Below are 14,450 nucleotides of genomic sequence, written 5' to 3'. Positions count from 1 at the left end.
TCTTTTGCTAAGTAATAGGGCAAGTGAAAGTGTTGCTTAAAAGTCCTTCCTTTGCTCCTGATAGTTTTTCCAGGAACTGCAAAATTAGGATTATATCTGATTGAATAAACTAGTTTCCGGAGAAAGTGAGCTCCATGACTATTGTTGCCTCCTGAAGACAGAGACTAACTTTGCAAATTAGGAAAAGGTTCACTGAAAATCAGAGGATGCTACAATGTTTGAAAACTAGAAATTTGCATGAATTGTTGGTTTGTGAGCTCCTTCTGGTGATAGAAATAGCAGTCTCAGGGTCTGTTTAGATGTAATTGCATTTATTTGATTGTATAAAGCTGGTTGCCTACTTTTGGCAATGAGATTAAAATATCTTGTTCTCAGTTTATATATGTTGTCTCATATGATAGATATTCTTAAAAATAATGTGTTTTTTTTTAACATTTTGATTACAAATAAAAATAATTTTTTAGCGTTGGTAAATGTTGAGAACACTCCATTCTTTCAAAAGAAGAATCAGACAGTGCTGTGGTGCCTACTATTTCTGACTCTTAAGAGTTTGCATGTGAAGTAGTGAGTTCTTTTCAAAATCCAGAAGGGAATTTTGTCATTTTAGTCTTTGTTCACATTCATATACATGGCATCACCTGAAACACTATTTCCAGTACATGACAGTCTTGACTGTTAAAGAACCCGATGCCCAATTGTTGGTTTGTATTTTGACTATAGGTTGAGTTAGAAGTAGAATTTGGGGGCTTTCTTCTTAAGTTAGTATCTTAGTTAATTAACTTTTTTCCCAGCTAGGATCCTGGAAATTAAACCTTCCATAGAAGGATTTTTGTGCCTTTTTTCTCAGTTTACTCAGGGATGGTTTAAGACTGCATATTCAGAAGATAAATTAATTAATCCACAGCATGTGAATGATGCTGTGGAATGGAAGTCATTTTCTTGTGGAATCTAGCTGAGCTGGGTTGCTGAACAGATGTGTAACGGAGTGGTTGATTTTGAATGAAAATGTCACAGCATTTTCAGAGAAGGTGTCATTGACCAGTTTTCCTCAGATGTGAGCCCTTTAGTTCGGAGCTATCCATTCTGTCGGTCTAGGAAGTGACCTCAGGTGGTCTTTTCAAATGCAAGCCATAAATGAAAGGCCGCATTTATTTCAGTTAGGATTTTTAATTATTATCTGTAAGTAGACTTCCCGGATTTAATGTTATGCTAAGTCTCCTTCGCACGTGTAATATGTTAAATTTTTATTGCTTTGGCCTAAAAAATCTGCTTGTTATACCTCAAACTAATATCTTTAGTCAATAAGACTTAAGTTTCTGTGAGGTAAACATTTTTAACTAGTGACAAGAATTTAAGTTGTTAATGCCAGCAATTCTATACTGTCCTATTGTGGGCCTTGTATTTGCAAGGTTTTAAAAATACCTTGTTTCACTTGTAAAAAGAAAAAAAAATCTCAGACTACCATTTGCCATTTTTTTTGCCAAGTAAATTGTGTGTTGCATATCAGTCATTTCCAATTGTTAGTTATTTGCATGCAAATAATTTAACATTTTAGAAAGGGACAAAACTTTGTTGGTTGTACTATATCTCTTTAGAATCTGGATGTAGTTCAGAAAACACTAAAGGGAAATTAACATTTCAGTTGAAGTTACAAATGTAATTTCCATCCTGTCATATTTTGGTGACCTTTTGTGACAGCTTGTCTCAATTGGAGGAAAGCATTTTTACTTGCTGATTAAAGATGTCATTTGAAACCATTTTATTACTGAGGATAGTGAAATTAATCTTGACACTTAGAACCACTAGAAAAATAATTGCTGATTCACCGCATAAAATGTGTGTGTGAACCAATCATGTAGTCAAGATTAGAATAAAAGTCTGCTGGTGAAAAGGAGATTAAATTTTCTTTCACCTGGGGTCTAGATTTATTTGGAGGGGAAGGGAATACCACAGAAACAATTTCAGGAAAATAAAATATGGCTCAGAGACTTGGGAAGAATTTGGAAATGATGATTGAGTCCATTGAAGGAAGTGGACTTCGGTGATACTTAAATTAAAACATACCCTTTCTATGAAAGAATGCATGAGAAAGCTTCCAGTGACCACTTCAGAAAATAAGCATTTACTAATTTAAGATGTATTTATCACGATTTAGGTATGATTGTAAAATAAAGGAAACCTGTTTGGGTAAATTAGAATTTCTCCCCAAGGTGTTATGATAATGTGGCATAAGGAGGTTTCTTACGTCCAGTGCCTGTGAAGCATGGTGTAGTGAGTGAGCAGCTGCTCCATATTCTACCAGTGTCTGTATTAGTGAGCTTATCCTGTGTGACCCTGCTGTCATTGGATAAGGCATCCATCTGTATCAGACTTCACAGAGTGAAGTTTTTTAAAAAATGAATATGAAAGTTTGAAATGGAAGGGTATTTTCATTCTTTAGAGAATTAACTTCTAATAATCTGATTGCAGAGTGAGTTCATTAATAGCTTTTTTTTTTGAATCAGAATGATTTGAGTCTGTGCGATTGTGTATTGATGGTGTTCTCTTCCTGGTCTCGGTGGGAAAGTCGTTCTGGTATCATAAACTGGGAAGAGAGCTTTCCCGACATCACCTGCTTCCATGAAAAGAAGTGACTGCAGAATACCTGGCCATATAAGACAGTGGTTACAAAGCCGGGCATGGTGGCGCACACCTGTAATCCCAGCACTTGGGAGGCTGAGGCAGGAGGATTGCTGTGAGTTCGAGACCAGCCTGGGCTACATAGTAAGTTCCAGAGCAGTCTGAACTACATAGTGAGACCCTGTCTCAAAAAACCAAAAACAAAAAAAAAAGGACAGTGGTTACAGATGACACCAGCCACTTCTTTTTAACTTTATGCAGCACACTTAGTGGTCTTGTAAGACTTAAAAGTCTCACTTCCACTCCATGGAGCGCAAACAGCCCAAAAGGCCTTTGCATTGTTGGGCCCTAAAGCCCAATGAGGCTCCGTGAGCGCTATCGAGGAACGAGAAACCCAGGAAGGAACACACCAGGCTAGATGGTAAAAGACCTTTATTAGTCTGGCCAGATGGCACTCTCAGAACCAAGTGGCTGGCTCAGAGAGGCCCCTAGCTCAGGGGCTGAGGTCCTCTTATAGGGAGTAAAAGAGGGGGTTAACATTTTTGGGCTCACAGACAGGGGACAAAGGTCTGCTGACTTGAGCTGGTGGTCAGCAGTCACATATTCAACAGTCATATATTGATGAGTGACAGGTACCACCCATAGGATGTCTCAAAGGTCACCAAGACACTCCAGATGAGCAAACAGTTTGTCAATTAACTTGGGGCTCTATGTCTGGAGTCTCTAATTTACAAGTAGATTCAGATCCGGACTTCAAACAATACAAGAGTGATACACATTCTTAGGCCAGGGCTGGAACAAAGGTCCGGGCTCTGGCTACAATGGGAGGGGTTCAGGACACTGTCTCCTAGGCCCTTTGCCATTTAGCAAGGGCTTGTAATTTAGGTCCCACAGTCTCAGGTGCAAATACTTTAAAATTCATGGATGATGCTTATATTTAAGAGAATATAAAGCTCAAAGGAAAAACTTCGTGCAACAGATCTCCTAGAAGGTGTAAGTATCATCACTGGCATGATGCTAGTGAAGTATGTGCCACTTTACTTCTGCTGTCATGTATTTCTTTCCTGTCTTGTGAATCTCCTATGGGCTGTTTGAAGCCATCTAACACATATATGTCTTTTCAAATAGAGCTTTCAGCAGAAGCCAAAGCTGCATTGCTTGAATTTGAAGAAAGGGAGCGGCAGCACAAGCAAGGACGCTATGGATCCCGGCGGGGAGGCAGGAGAGGTGGCTCTCTGATGTGTCGTGGCATGGGAGACCAGAGAAGAGAGAGCAGTGAGAGGGGGAGGATGAAAGATCACAGGCCTGCCCTGCTTCCCACACAGCCTCCGGTCATGGTAATCCACTGTCCTGTTCCCAAATAGTCTGAAAACTTCAGACCAACCCTAGTGGTCTTTGTGGGTGGTGTTTCTATGTTCACCTCTTAAAATGAAATTACAGATAAGTGCTAAGGTGAATGTTTCTGCTTCATAGTGTGATATGATTTCATGTGTGATCTTAGAAATGAGTCCTCCATTAACCCGGCAGTACTCAGTAATCTAGCACCTCAGCACTTCCCAAGAAGAATTGATGACCTGGCGTTCAGAAGACCAGGCCCTGGTGGATTTTACTCTGCTGCTTTGCCAATGGAGAGGGAGGAGGTTTCTTCAGAGTACTGCTTCGAAAGCTGGCCTTAATATGTTCAAATTTTAAGCAGTAATCATTTTATAAAAAATGTTTTTCTGTATACTGTTATTCCATAGATAACGTTTTTTTTTTTTAACATAATTAGCCTATGTTATCCGTAAGATATTTTTGTAATTTAGGAATAAATCATGTAATTTTAACTCGTTAAATTTTTTCTGTATTTGCTATGGTATATCTTAGACGCAAAGACAGTAGTGTCCTTTTTTGTTGTTACTTTGCTAGTCCAAGGACTTTATGGCCTTCTCCTTTGAAAGTCAGAGTGTAGGAATAAATATAGTCAGTGTCTGTCATCTGCCCATCAGAGTGCACTTTTCTCCTGTGCAGAAACATTGTAGGAGTCATTTGTTTGTGATATCATGCAGTAGGAGATGGGTGTTTTGCTTCAGTATGAGAGCCCCATGTTGATATACCAGACGGAAAGAGGAGGAGCCAAGTGGATGGCAGCCTGAGTGTTTGGTAGCATTGGAGCTGCTGTTGTGCATACAGCTGTTAGGCTGTGATTTTGGACCCATGATCCTGGAAAAGTCATAGAACTTTTTTTTTTTTTTTTTTTTTACCAAGAGAGGGAGGGCATGGGTCATGTAACTTTCAGAGAAGTTAGCCCAGGAAGAGTGTATGGAGAGATACTTGAACAACTGTCCCAGAATTGAAGGTAACCTGCATCCTGACATGAAGCTGTCTCTAAATTCTGATGGGGCTGATGCAACTGTGCAGCCAACTAAGTAGCTGCCTGACTGTGGCTGCCTAGCCAGGGGCTATGATGCAGTCTCATTTGGCTGTCAGTGGTGTTTTCCAGCTGCCAGCTAACTGCAAAGGCAGGGCTGTCCCATCCCATGACTCTTCACTCCACATTCGAGAAGGAATAATTGGGGCTCATGCCTGCTTCTGCCTGTCTCTCTGTGTCAGTTCCTCTTTGCTACTAGAGTCCACCTTCCCAGGGCCCAAGAGTAGACGCACTGTGTGGGCGCTGGTCACACCCTGGGGCCTTGGGCATCACTGTTACTGTCTTTATCTTGAGCTGCTTTTATTTGGGTGTATGAGATTTGCTGTGATGTTACAATACATGTAAACCTCTGTGCAGTGCTTATATCAAACTAATTAACATCTCCATTACTTCATGTCCTTGTGTGTGTGTGTGTGTGTGTGTGTGTGTGTGTGTGTGTGTGCAATGAGAATAGATGAGAATATTTAAAGCTCACTCTTTTACCTTTTTGTTATGTTGTTTCTCATCTCACGAGGCAGCTTTCTTAACCATCCACTCCCATCTCTGTAAATTTCACCTCCAAGTGACTTATTTTCACTCTTATTTTCTGCATGTCATGTATCCTTGTAAGCTTTCTGCATGGGTGTTTCACAGGACCTGAACTTCTCTTGAAGTGAGTAACACAAGATCTTTCCTTAAGACTCCAATATCCTTTTCTTATATTACGACTGTGTATGGTAGTCCTTTTTGGTTCTATTAAGTTTTCTTGGGGTGTTCCCATGGTGGGGAGTGTGCTCTTTCTGGGGATATATTGATGAGAACAGCCCCATTCTCATTGTGTGCGCGTTAAAAGGTGATGAGTGTGAGAAGAGTGTGGCCTGGATTCTGGGAGTGGGAATCTTGGAATCTTTGGAAAAGTCTTCCCAGAAGAAGGCTAGGAAGGAAGCCAAGGTCATTACAATGTAGTTTTAAATTCTGCAAATTGTTCCTTTGAATGGTGTCTTTGCTGTCCCTCAGCCCTTGGCTGTTTCTTTTATTTCCCTCAAGCTGTGTCTGATGGACTGCTCTGTGTTCTTTCTTTTTCCTCTCATCCATCTCAACTTGCCGCTGTTAGTGACTGTCTTCTTACCAAAGACTCCTCAGGGATTCTCATCAATGCATTGTATATGGCGTAGTAACGATTTTTCCCTTGGAATTCAGTATTCCTCACCCTCCATAACTTGGCATCTTCCCAGGGGGGAACTGCTTGTTAAATTACCCTGCTAAATTAGTGGTGTTATTGCTCATTAGCTATGTGGTCAGTTTGATTAGTGGTTAAAAACAAAACTTGTGGAATCAGAGAGTGTGAGTTCTGATTCCAGCTCTTTGCTTCCCAGTTGCACGGTCTGGTAAAGAGGAGGACCTACCTCTTGGCGGGGGTGCTGCCCTGTGAGCTGACCTCATAGTGGACTTGAGACAAGTAGACTCAGGGCATTGTGGCTGCTGCTGTTGATTTTCCTCTCCTTAGTGACTGGGACAGAACAGTTTGGAGATCTTTGACCACTGCCTTCCTTCCTTCTCCTTTTCATGTCTACAGCCATACTGGTTTCCTTCTCCTTTGCCAAACAGGCCAGTAGGCTTCTGTCCCTCGGCTTCTGTCAGGTGATTCTTTTACTCACCAATGTGGTGCCTTGCTTTTCTTTCATCACAGCCTGGCGCAGCACCATCTTCTCAGAGAAGTTCCCTCTGTGGCATCTCTCTCTCTCTGCCACCCTGGCCTTTTCTTAAGCCTGAGGTCCATGGCAGGGTTGCTCATGTATTTTCTTGTCTGCCTCCTGAGACTCCTGGAGCAGGAAGAATGGGGTTGGCCATACCTGGAGGTCAAAGGCAGCTTTGTTCTATCTCCAGCTGGTCAGCTTTGCTTGCTGTGAGCAGTTTGGGTTGCTGGATTGCATTTTTTCTTCTGAAGTGATGGGTGTTCTGGAGCTGCCATTTTTTTCCCCTCGCTGTGTACTGGCTGACTGTGAAGCTGTCCCTCTTTGTGGTAGATGGAGCAGCTTATTTTTCCTGTGGTTTTTATCCAAGTTGTCACTGTGTACGTAAATCTTAAATTTTAAAAGTTGATCATTGTAAACGAGTAGCGCAGCAGCATTTTTTTTCTTTTTAGTTTCTTGCATGTGTTGATTTCTGTGCTTTTTTTCTTTCTTGTGGCTCCTAGACTCACTCTCCGAGACTGATCCCCCCTCCGCAGCCGCAGCCACCCCCTCCACCTCCACCACAGCAGCAACAGCCCATCAGGAGCCTGTTCCAGCAGCAACAGCATCCGCAGCCTCTGCTCCCACTGCAGCACCCACATCATCCGTCCCCACCCCAGGGCATGCACATGCCCCCCCAGATGGAGGCCCCTCGAGTGATGCTGACACCACCTCCTGTGACTCCACAGCAACCCAAGAATATCCACATCAACCCACACTTCAAGGGTACAGTGGTGACCCCTGTTCAAGGTGCATGTTCTTTCCTGGTGCTGTTACAAGTGCTGTGATCCAGGGCCATGCTGTCTGTGTGGCAGAGTGCTACTGAATTCAAGTCTAAACAGACATTGTTCCCTTGGCACTCTCCCCACCCCTTAGACACACTTAGTTTGATGGCCTAGTTAATTTCCACACAGTGACAAGCTCATGTTTTCTGATAGAGTGGAAAGTACCGAAAGGACATTCTCGTTGGAAACACATACTAGAAATAGCTGTTGAGATGCCTGAGTAGATAACTTCATGTGTCTCCTGGGGTATTGCTGGAAGTGATGAGTGACCCTCTTGGGTCCTGCCCAGTATGCTCCTTTACTTCACCCCAGGTCATCTTGCAGTTACTGCCTTCCTATCCCTGTGGGTGCTGGGAGAACAAGAACATGGGCCAGCACTGGGTGCTATTGTGAGTAGCTGCACTTGGCACCTTGCCCTTCGTGTGGCAGTGTGCACTGCTTCATCCTGGTGCCTCAGGCATGAAGAAAACAGGAGACAGAGCTCTCTGTGACTCATGGACTGAAGCAGTCTGTCAGCAGGGAATGTAGCGGTAAGGGTTCAGCGTGGCGTGGCATGGTGCAGCAGGAGCACAGAGAGTGTGGGGAGGGGCTGGTGGCATCAGTGGAGCAGTTAGAGTGGCTTCAGTAGCTGGCTGTTAGGGAAGAAGGTCGCAGGCCAAGGGACTAGCATGTACCAGGGGCTTATTCAAGGCAAGCCTGTGCCTTGTGTGCTTGAAGCCACCAGGAGACCAATGTGACTTTAAAGGGATGACAGAAGCAAAGAGGCGTAGAGCCAAGTTGTGTCTGAGCTGTCCTACGAATGTGGCTTTCCTCTCCAGGTTATGAGAAATGCCTTGGTCTGGCATGTGCTGCTTTTTTGTGAAAGGGCCTGTCATATGACCTGGGGGAAAGTGGGAGGTGATGATGGCAGGGGCCTACTTTCAGATGCCAATGGGTAGGATGGGGGTGTTGCCATCACTGAGCAGGAGGAGACTGAAAACTCTGGGATGTGTTACATCTGAGTGGAGGAAGTAAGTGGGAGGGTAGAGTGGTAGGAAGGCCTTCAGGGTTCTGGGGTGAAGAGGAGGAGGTATAAGACTGGCTGAGAAGGGGGAGAGTATGTATCATTGTTGCCAGGATTTCGGCAGTGTTCTGCAAAACATGAGTTTATTGGAAGTGGGTTTGAAAGAAAGCTTTTTATTTTAAGCTGTGGAGGATTGCATTGCATACATAGAGAAAACCAATCATTGGTGCAGAGGAGAGAGAAAGCTTGTCCTGGTAGGACTGAACAGTGTGTTGAGATGAGGATGGGACCCATGGCCACCACTGTGAGTGACATCAGTGCCAGGCTGGTGGCAGACGGTGTTCTGGGGCTGGTATAAGCACCTAAGTGGGGAGGTTGGGGACACAGGCAGCCAGAAGTGAGAAGTCCTGAAGCTACCAGTCTAGGACTGAAGAGGGATGTGGGGGGCAGCAGCTTGCTGTCTTCTCTAGCTATGCCCACCCCCTGTTCAGGTGGCTGGGCCAGGAGATGGTAAGGAGGGAGGTTTGGAGAGCAGGGTGTTGAGGGAGCGAGGTGGGAAGAGAATGTGGTACTAAGAATCAGAGGCTGGCTTTGTTGCAGTCAGGGACAGGTAGGTGGTGAGCACTGCTGAGGTGGCTAGGGCTGAGGGACAGGGTGCTGGGAGAGCCAGGGCATAGACAGGGTGATTGTTTATAGGCTGTGGCAGTGATCAGGAGCTGACCTCCCTGGCTGGGGTGGGGGTGGGGTACATGGGCTGATGAGAGGCATCATGGTGGCAGGAGATTGAGAGTGGGTCTGGAAAAGTGGTGAGTTGCGAAGAAGTCAAAGTCTTTTAGAAGGACAGTTACCCCCGAGGTTCCTTCCCAAGGTGAAGGCCCAGGGGATGGTGAAGGCATTACTGATGGTAACTGCAGCTTCCCATCAGCAGTGGGATTACTCAACATGTAACGCGGACTGGGGACTTACCCCAGAGAACTTACACTCTCACAATATGGAGTCCACATGCCCAAGGTGAAGGCAAGCGCAGCCTGTCCTTGTTCCCCGTGTCCAGTATATCATCCCACTCAATGTGTGCACATGGCTATGGCTAAATTGACCCTTCTTACAAGAAAAATAGATTAGATCACAGCTCACCACAAAGACTGCATTTTACCTTAATTACCTTATCTCCAAATACATCATATTTGAGGTCCTAGGGGTAGGTTCAACTTACAAATTTGGGTACATTTTATTCCCCAACTTCTGATCATTGGAGAGCTTCCTAGGTGCGTGTAGTAGTACATTTGAGTGAGGAATACAGCTCCTTGGAGGTAGTGAGCTTTTTTCAAAATCAAGATCAGTATAGTGATACATTTTAAAGAGCTTAGCATATCTGATTTATCCTCAAGGTATGAAATTAACATCTCACCTCTCTATTAGTGAAATGTCTTCTTTAAAATGATTTCTTGATCATCTGGTAGGTTGGTGAGAGTTTTAATTTTTGGAAAACAAAAATAGTTGAAAATCTTAGCATAATAGTTTGCTCATTTGGTCGTTTTTTATAAGGGTGTGAGCATTTATTCCAATTTCTAGGGTATGCTATTTTCCTGTTTGCCTTATCTCCTTCCTTTTCATGATTTTAGAGGATTTAGATTTAAATTTGAGTATTATTAGGGCAGGAGACATCACTGGGATTGGATAGCCTAGATAATCTGTTCAGGATGTAGAAAACAATCTAGAGGAATACTGTCTTCTTTTGTTGCAAAATACTGTGATTCCTCTTAGTGACAGCTTCAGCTTTTGCTTGTGTGCTGAAGAAACCTACTCTCCCTTCTGGTTTACACAAGTATAAACCTAGTGTTTTATGGTGTGTATGCTACATGTACTGTGTGTCTTAAACGAGACTTTATAGGTTGTCTATTTTCCTGTGGGGCCAGATGGGAAGTGATGGTAACACAGGGTGTTTTGTTGCAGTGCCCTTGCTGCCAGTTCCAAGCCAGCCGAGGCCCACCGTGGGACCCCAGAGATTCCCAGTGAGTAGCATCTCCCCTTCTTATCTGAAGGGGAAGAACCCACACATTTTATAAGAGATGCAAGGGCACCAGCTACACACAACTCTGAGTATCAGTAAATATTGACTGGAATCGCTGCCATGGAAAATGTTTGTTAAAAGTTTAAGGCCAATTGATTTTTGAAAGTGGAATTAATTTTATTTAACTGTAAAATTTTCCAATTAGGATCATCGGCAGAATGCCTTTCATCTTAAAGAATATGAATTCTGATTTTGTTACTGCCCTAGGTTAAGTGAAAAGGAAAAGTCCTTTATTAAGAGTGTAGGGGGAGTTTGGGAGGTATGTGTGTCAAATTCAGGTAATAAAAATGAGATCTGCTTATTTTTCAAAAGAGCCATCAGAGTCTTAATGAGGTGTTTGTTGAATGCTTTTAACAAAGTTCCTCTTTCAAATTTTTTTAAAAAGCATACATTCATATTTTTGCTCCCTCTTGTACACATAGACACAGGCATGTACACTTTCCTCTACGTTCTTTAATTAGAAGAAAAATGTCTATTAACTGGCTCTTATTTAAATATATGCATTTTATTTTATTTGAATTTTTGGTTTGACCTTATAGCCTGTTCATATTTCATTAAATAATGGATATGTTTGTTTGTTTGTTTGTTTTAACTGTGGAAGAAATGGGCCAGGCCATAAAATTGTAGTGTCACTTGTATGTAAACCAGAGAGTCTTATTTAGCTTAAACAATTTAATTTTCAGGAAATATTTAAATGACCTATTTGACTGATTAGCTTTGATAGTCCAGTAGATAAAATTTTTATAGGGAATTTACCAAACAGGTTTAAACTAAAAACACACCTGTTTAATTAGGTGGTGACTGAAAAGTAAACTCAGTATTGAATTTAAGATTCTAAGTATTTTTAGAGGCCTTCTTGATTGTAGTTATTTACGAATTATGTTGTGGTTTTTGAAGCTGGTTCCATTTGGTCTCATTCTTATATTTAGCTACAATTTGTTTTAGATTACTGATCAAGTTCTGAAAAAAAAATTTTTTTTTAATCTTTTTTTTTTTTGATGGGGGGGTTTGAGACAGTGTCTCACTATGTAGTTGAGACTGACCTGGAATTCACTATGTAGCCCAGGCTGCTCTTGAACTCACAGTGATCCTCCTGCCTCAGCCTCCCAAGTGCTGGGATTACAGGCGTGAGCAACCACTCCCAGCCTGTTTATTTTAAATCTTTTTAAAAATTCATTATTTTAAAAAATGTAATTGTTTATTGAGCACCAATGCTTAATTCAAAGGACTTTTCTAAATAGCTGAGGTTAGTATTGTGTTGCCCAAGGCTCCTGTGATTTTAGCCATTAGATACATTGTTTCTGAGGAAGTAGTTCATCTGCAAATTATTATAAAGTACCAACAGTTTAAGCATTTTTTACCCTTTCTCAAGATTGTGAACATCTGTGTTGAAATCATTATTGAACTTATTTTCATGTTTTGTTTATAGGCATACAATTTGATGAGAAAAAGCACTTATAATTTTAAGAAATAAACAGAAAGCAATAATTATATTATTGATGTTTTGGTAAAAGGGTGCTTACTAATAATAAAATTAGGATTAGTTACTTGCAATTTTCATTTATATTTTTCAGTTTGTGCAAACAATTGTATCTGATACTAGAAGAAAAAAATACTTTGAGAGTGTTAGAGGAAAATAAAAGATAATTTTTTGAGAAATAGAACTTAATTTTTAAGTTGTAGAGACTGAGGATGGTAAATATTGTTGAACTGTTGTGATTAGAAATGTTCTTGGCAGGTATGAAGTTTTGTATTTGAGGTGGGAAGTGTATGTGGGTGGGAATGGTGGGCTTGCAGGTGGTGATGCTTTTGGAGCCCAGCTCTCCTGTTAGCCCCAGCTGCTGGACCAGAAGCTGAAGTTACAGTGAACTTGTGCTGTGGGAGATGCAGTGCTGTACTTATATAATCAATCTCCCTTAGAGAAAATAATGGAATGTGGAATCTTATTTTTTTGTAAATGCAGATTATGTTTTTATTAAGTCCATCTGAATCCTGTTTAGGAGGATAATAAACTCTCTGCTGTCTCCTGTCATTTCACTTAAGCCAGTTCTTTGTTTAAGTAAAATTTTTTTCCCCATTTCTACTACTAGATTAAACTTGGTTGTTTATGAATGTGAATTTAATTTTGTAAATATTTACCAAGGACCTACTTTATGTCAAGTGTTCAAGGTCCAAGTATAATTAAGTGGAACCTAACTTACAGCTTTAAGATAATTTTCATTCTGAGTATAAAACAATGAAGACAGTACAATATTATGGTTTAATAAAGTGCATTGGAGATCTCTTATTGGCCAGGTGTTCTGCAGGTTCTCCCATACTACTCTTCTGTTGTTCTGGCTCAATCAATATTCATTACACTGAAGTTTAACAAAACATTCAAGTTTGGAAACCTAATTTCATATTCAAAGTAGGATGTTTGAATCATTGTATTTCCTTGGTACATAAGACTAGATTTAAATTGGAAGTCTTTGTACCAGTTGGCATGAAATTGGTAATTGAGCAAAGCAAGGTCCATTGTAATCTTGTCATTTCCCAGTTTGAGTCCCTTTCAAGGACCCATCGGAGGACAAGGTGCACACACAGTTGCTCTTGTCAGTCAGGCTGTACATTTCCCTATATTTGTGTGATGTCTGGTGAAGGCCTGTTGATGAACCTCTGTGCAGATTCCCTGTCATCCTGTGCACAGTGGTGCAGCCTCAGCCTAGGTCTTTGAGCACAGAAGGCACAGACGAAATTATAGAACACGTGTACACAGGCATTCAGTGCTAATACTGAATTACCTTGCCACTTCCAGGAAGCCTTGCGCAGAATGAGTAGTGTAGATAAGGGATACACACACACACACACACACACACACACACACACACACAGAGGCATACACATACATACACACATTTTTTTTTTTTTGGTAGCAGTGATCAAAAGGGACATATTTTAATGTGTTGTTTTTTTAAAATTTATGTTGCTTTTAAAGATACATAAATGAATTTGCACGATAGAGTTATGTTGCGCACACTGAACTGTAAAAAAAATTCAGCTCTGTGCCCAGCTAATAGGAAAGGAGGATAGGTGCTGGAGAGTAGATAGAAGTAGCGTTATTTCTAAATCTTCAAGGATCTTATATTTGTCACTTGTGCTAAAGTAAAGTTTTCCTTATTTTCCCCAGGAGTGGGGCACTTGACTTGCTTAAAGTCAACTTAGTGTGACAATTATATGGAAACTTTAATGGTTCTTAATTTTGACTTGAGTTGTCTAGATACTTTGCTAAGTGATAGTGCCTCAACACTCCCCACCCCCACCACTTGGAACTGAGAGTAGAACCTTGGGGACTTTAGGTGTGCTAGGTAAGCATTCTGCCCTTGAGGTGACCCCCCAGTTCATGTCTCTAGTTTTTAAATAATTACAGAGAACTCTAGGCAACCTGATATGAAACATTGTTTTTCATGGAATTATTTAAAATTATTATTAACTCTTATCACCTAACTACATCCCCAACTGATCTGATATTCCCCAATTGACATTAATTTTAAAAATTCAAATCCTAGGCCAGAATACCTTTTAGGCTATACTAGATAGAGTAAGACTAAATTTTAATTTCCCATAAATGAATATTACTTAGCAAATTGAGTAAGCAATTTTTAAAGCAAAAATTTGAATGTCAGAGTGGCATATGTCATAAGAAAAGGATCTTTGTATTTATTATTTTGAAAGAAATGGTTTTAGTTCTTTAGTGTTTTGGTCATGTTAGTCTTTGCAGCTAGATGAGGTGTCTAGTCTTTTACTTATTTAAGTAATTCTGTGAAGCACTTTGTAAGTTAGCTTCTAGTAAAGATTATATTTATGTACTTAA

The 14,450-nt window shown here is 41.1% G+C and overlaps 1 protein-coding gene across 1 annotated transcript in view; it reads left to right on the top strand.

Moving 5' to 3' along the window:
* The window catches only part of Rbm33 (RNA binding motif protein 33), a 99,365-nt gene that overhangs the window by 40,655 nt on the left and 44,260 nt on the right, over positions 1 to 14,450 (top strand). Inside the window, exons 10-12 of the mRNA XM_033763958.1 lie at positions 3,748 to 3,956; positions 7,206 to 7,491; positions 10,483 to 10,541. Coding sequence (XP_033619849.1) covers positions 3,748 to 3,956; positions 7,206 to 7,491; positions 10,483 to 10,541 — 554 coding nt within the window. The remainder of the gene's footprint in view (positions 1 to 3,747; positions 3,957 to 7,205; positions 7,492 to 10,482; positions 10,542 to 14,450) is intronic.

This window comes from Fukomys damarensis, unplaced genomic scaffold, assembly GCF_012274545.1.
Source record: "Fukomys damarensis isolate Sample0158 unplaced genomic scaffold, DMR_v1.0_HiC HiC_scaffold_16, whole genome shotgun sequence".
Classification (NCBI taxonomy): Eukaryota; Metazoa; Chordata; class Mammalia; order Rodentia; family Bathyergidae; genus Fukomys; species Fukomys damarensis.
This window is presented reverse-complemented; position numbering and strand designations above follow the sequence as displayed.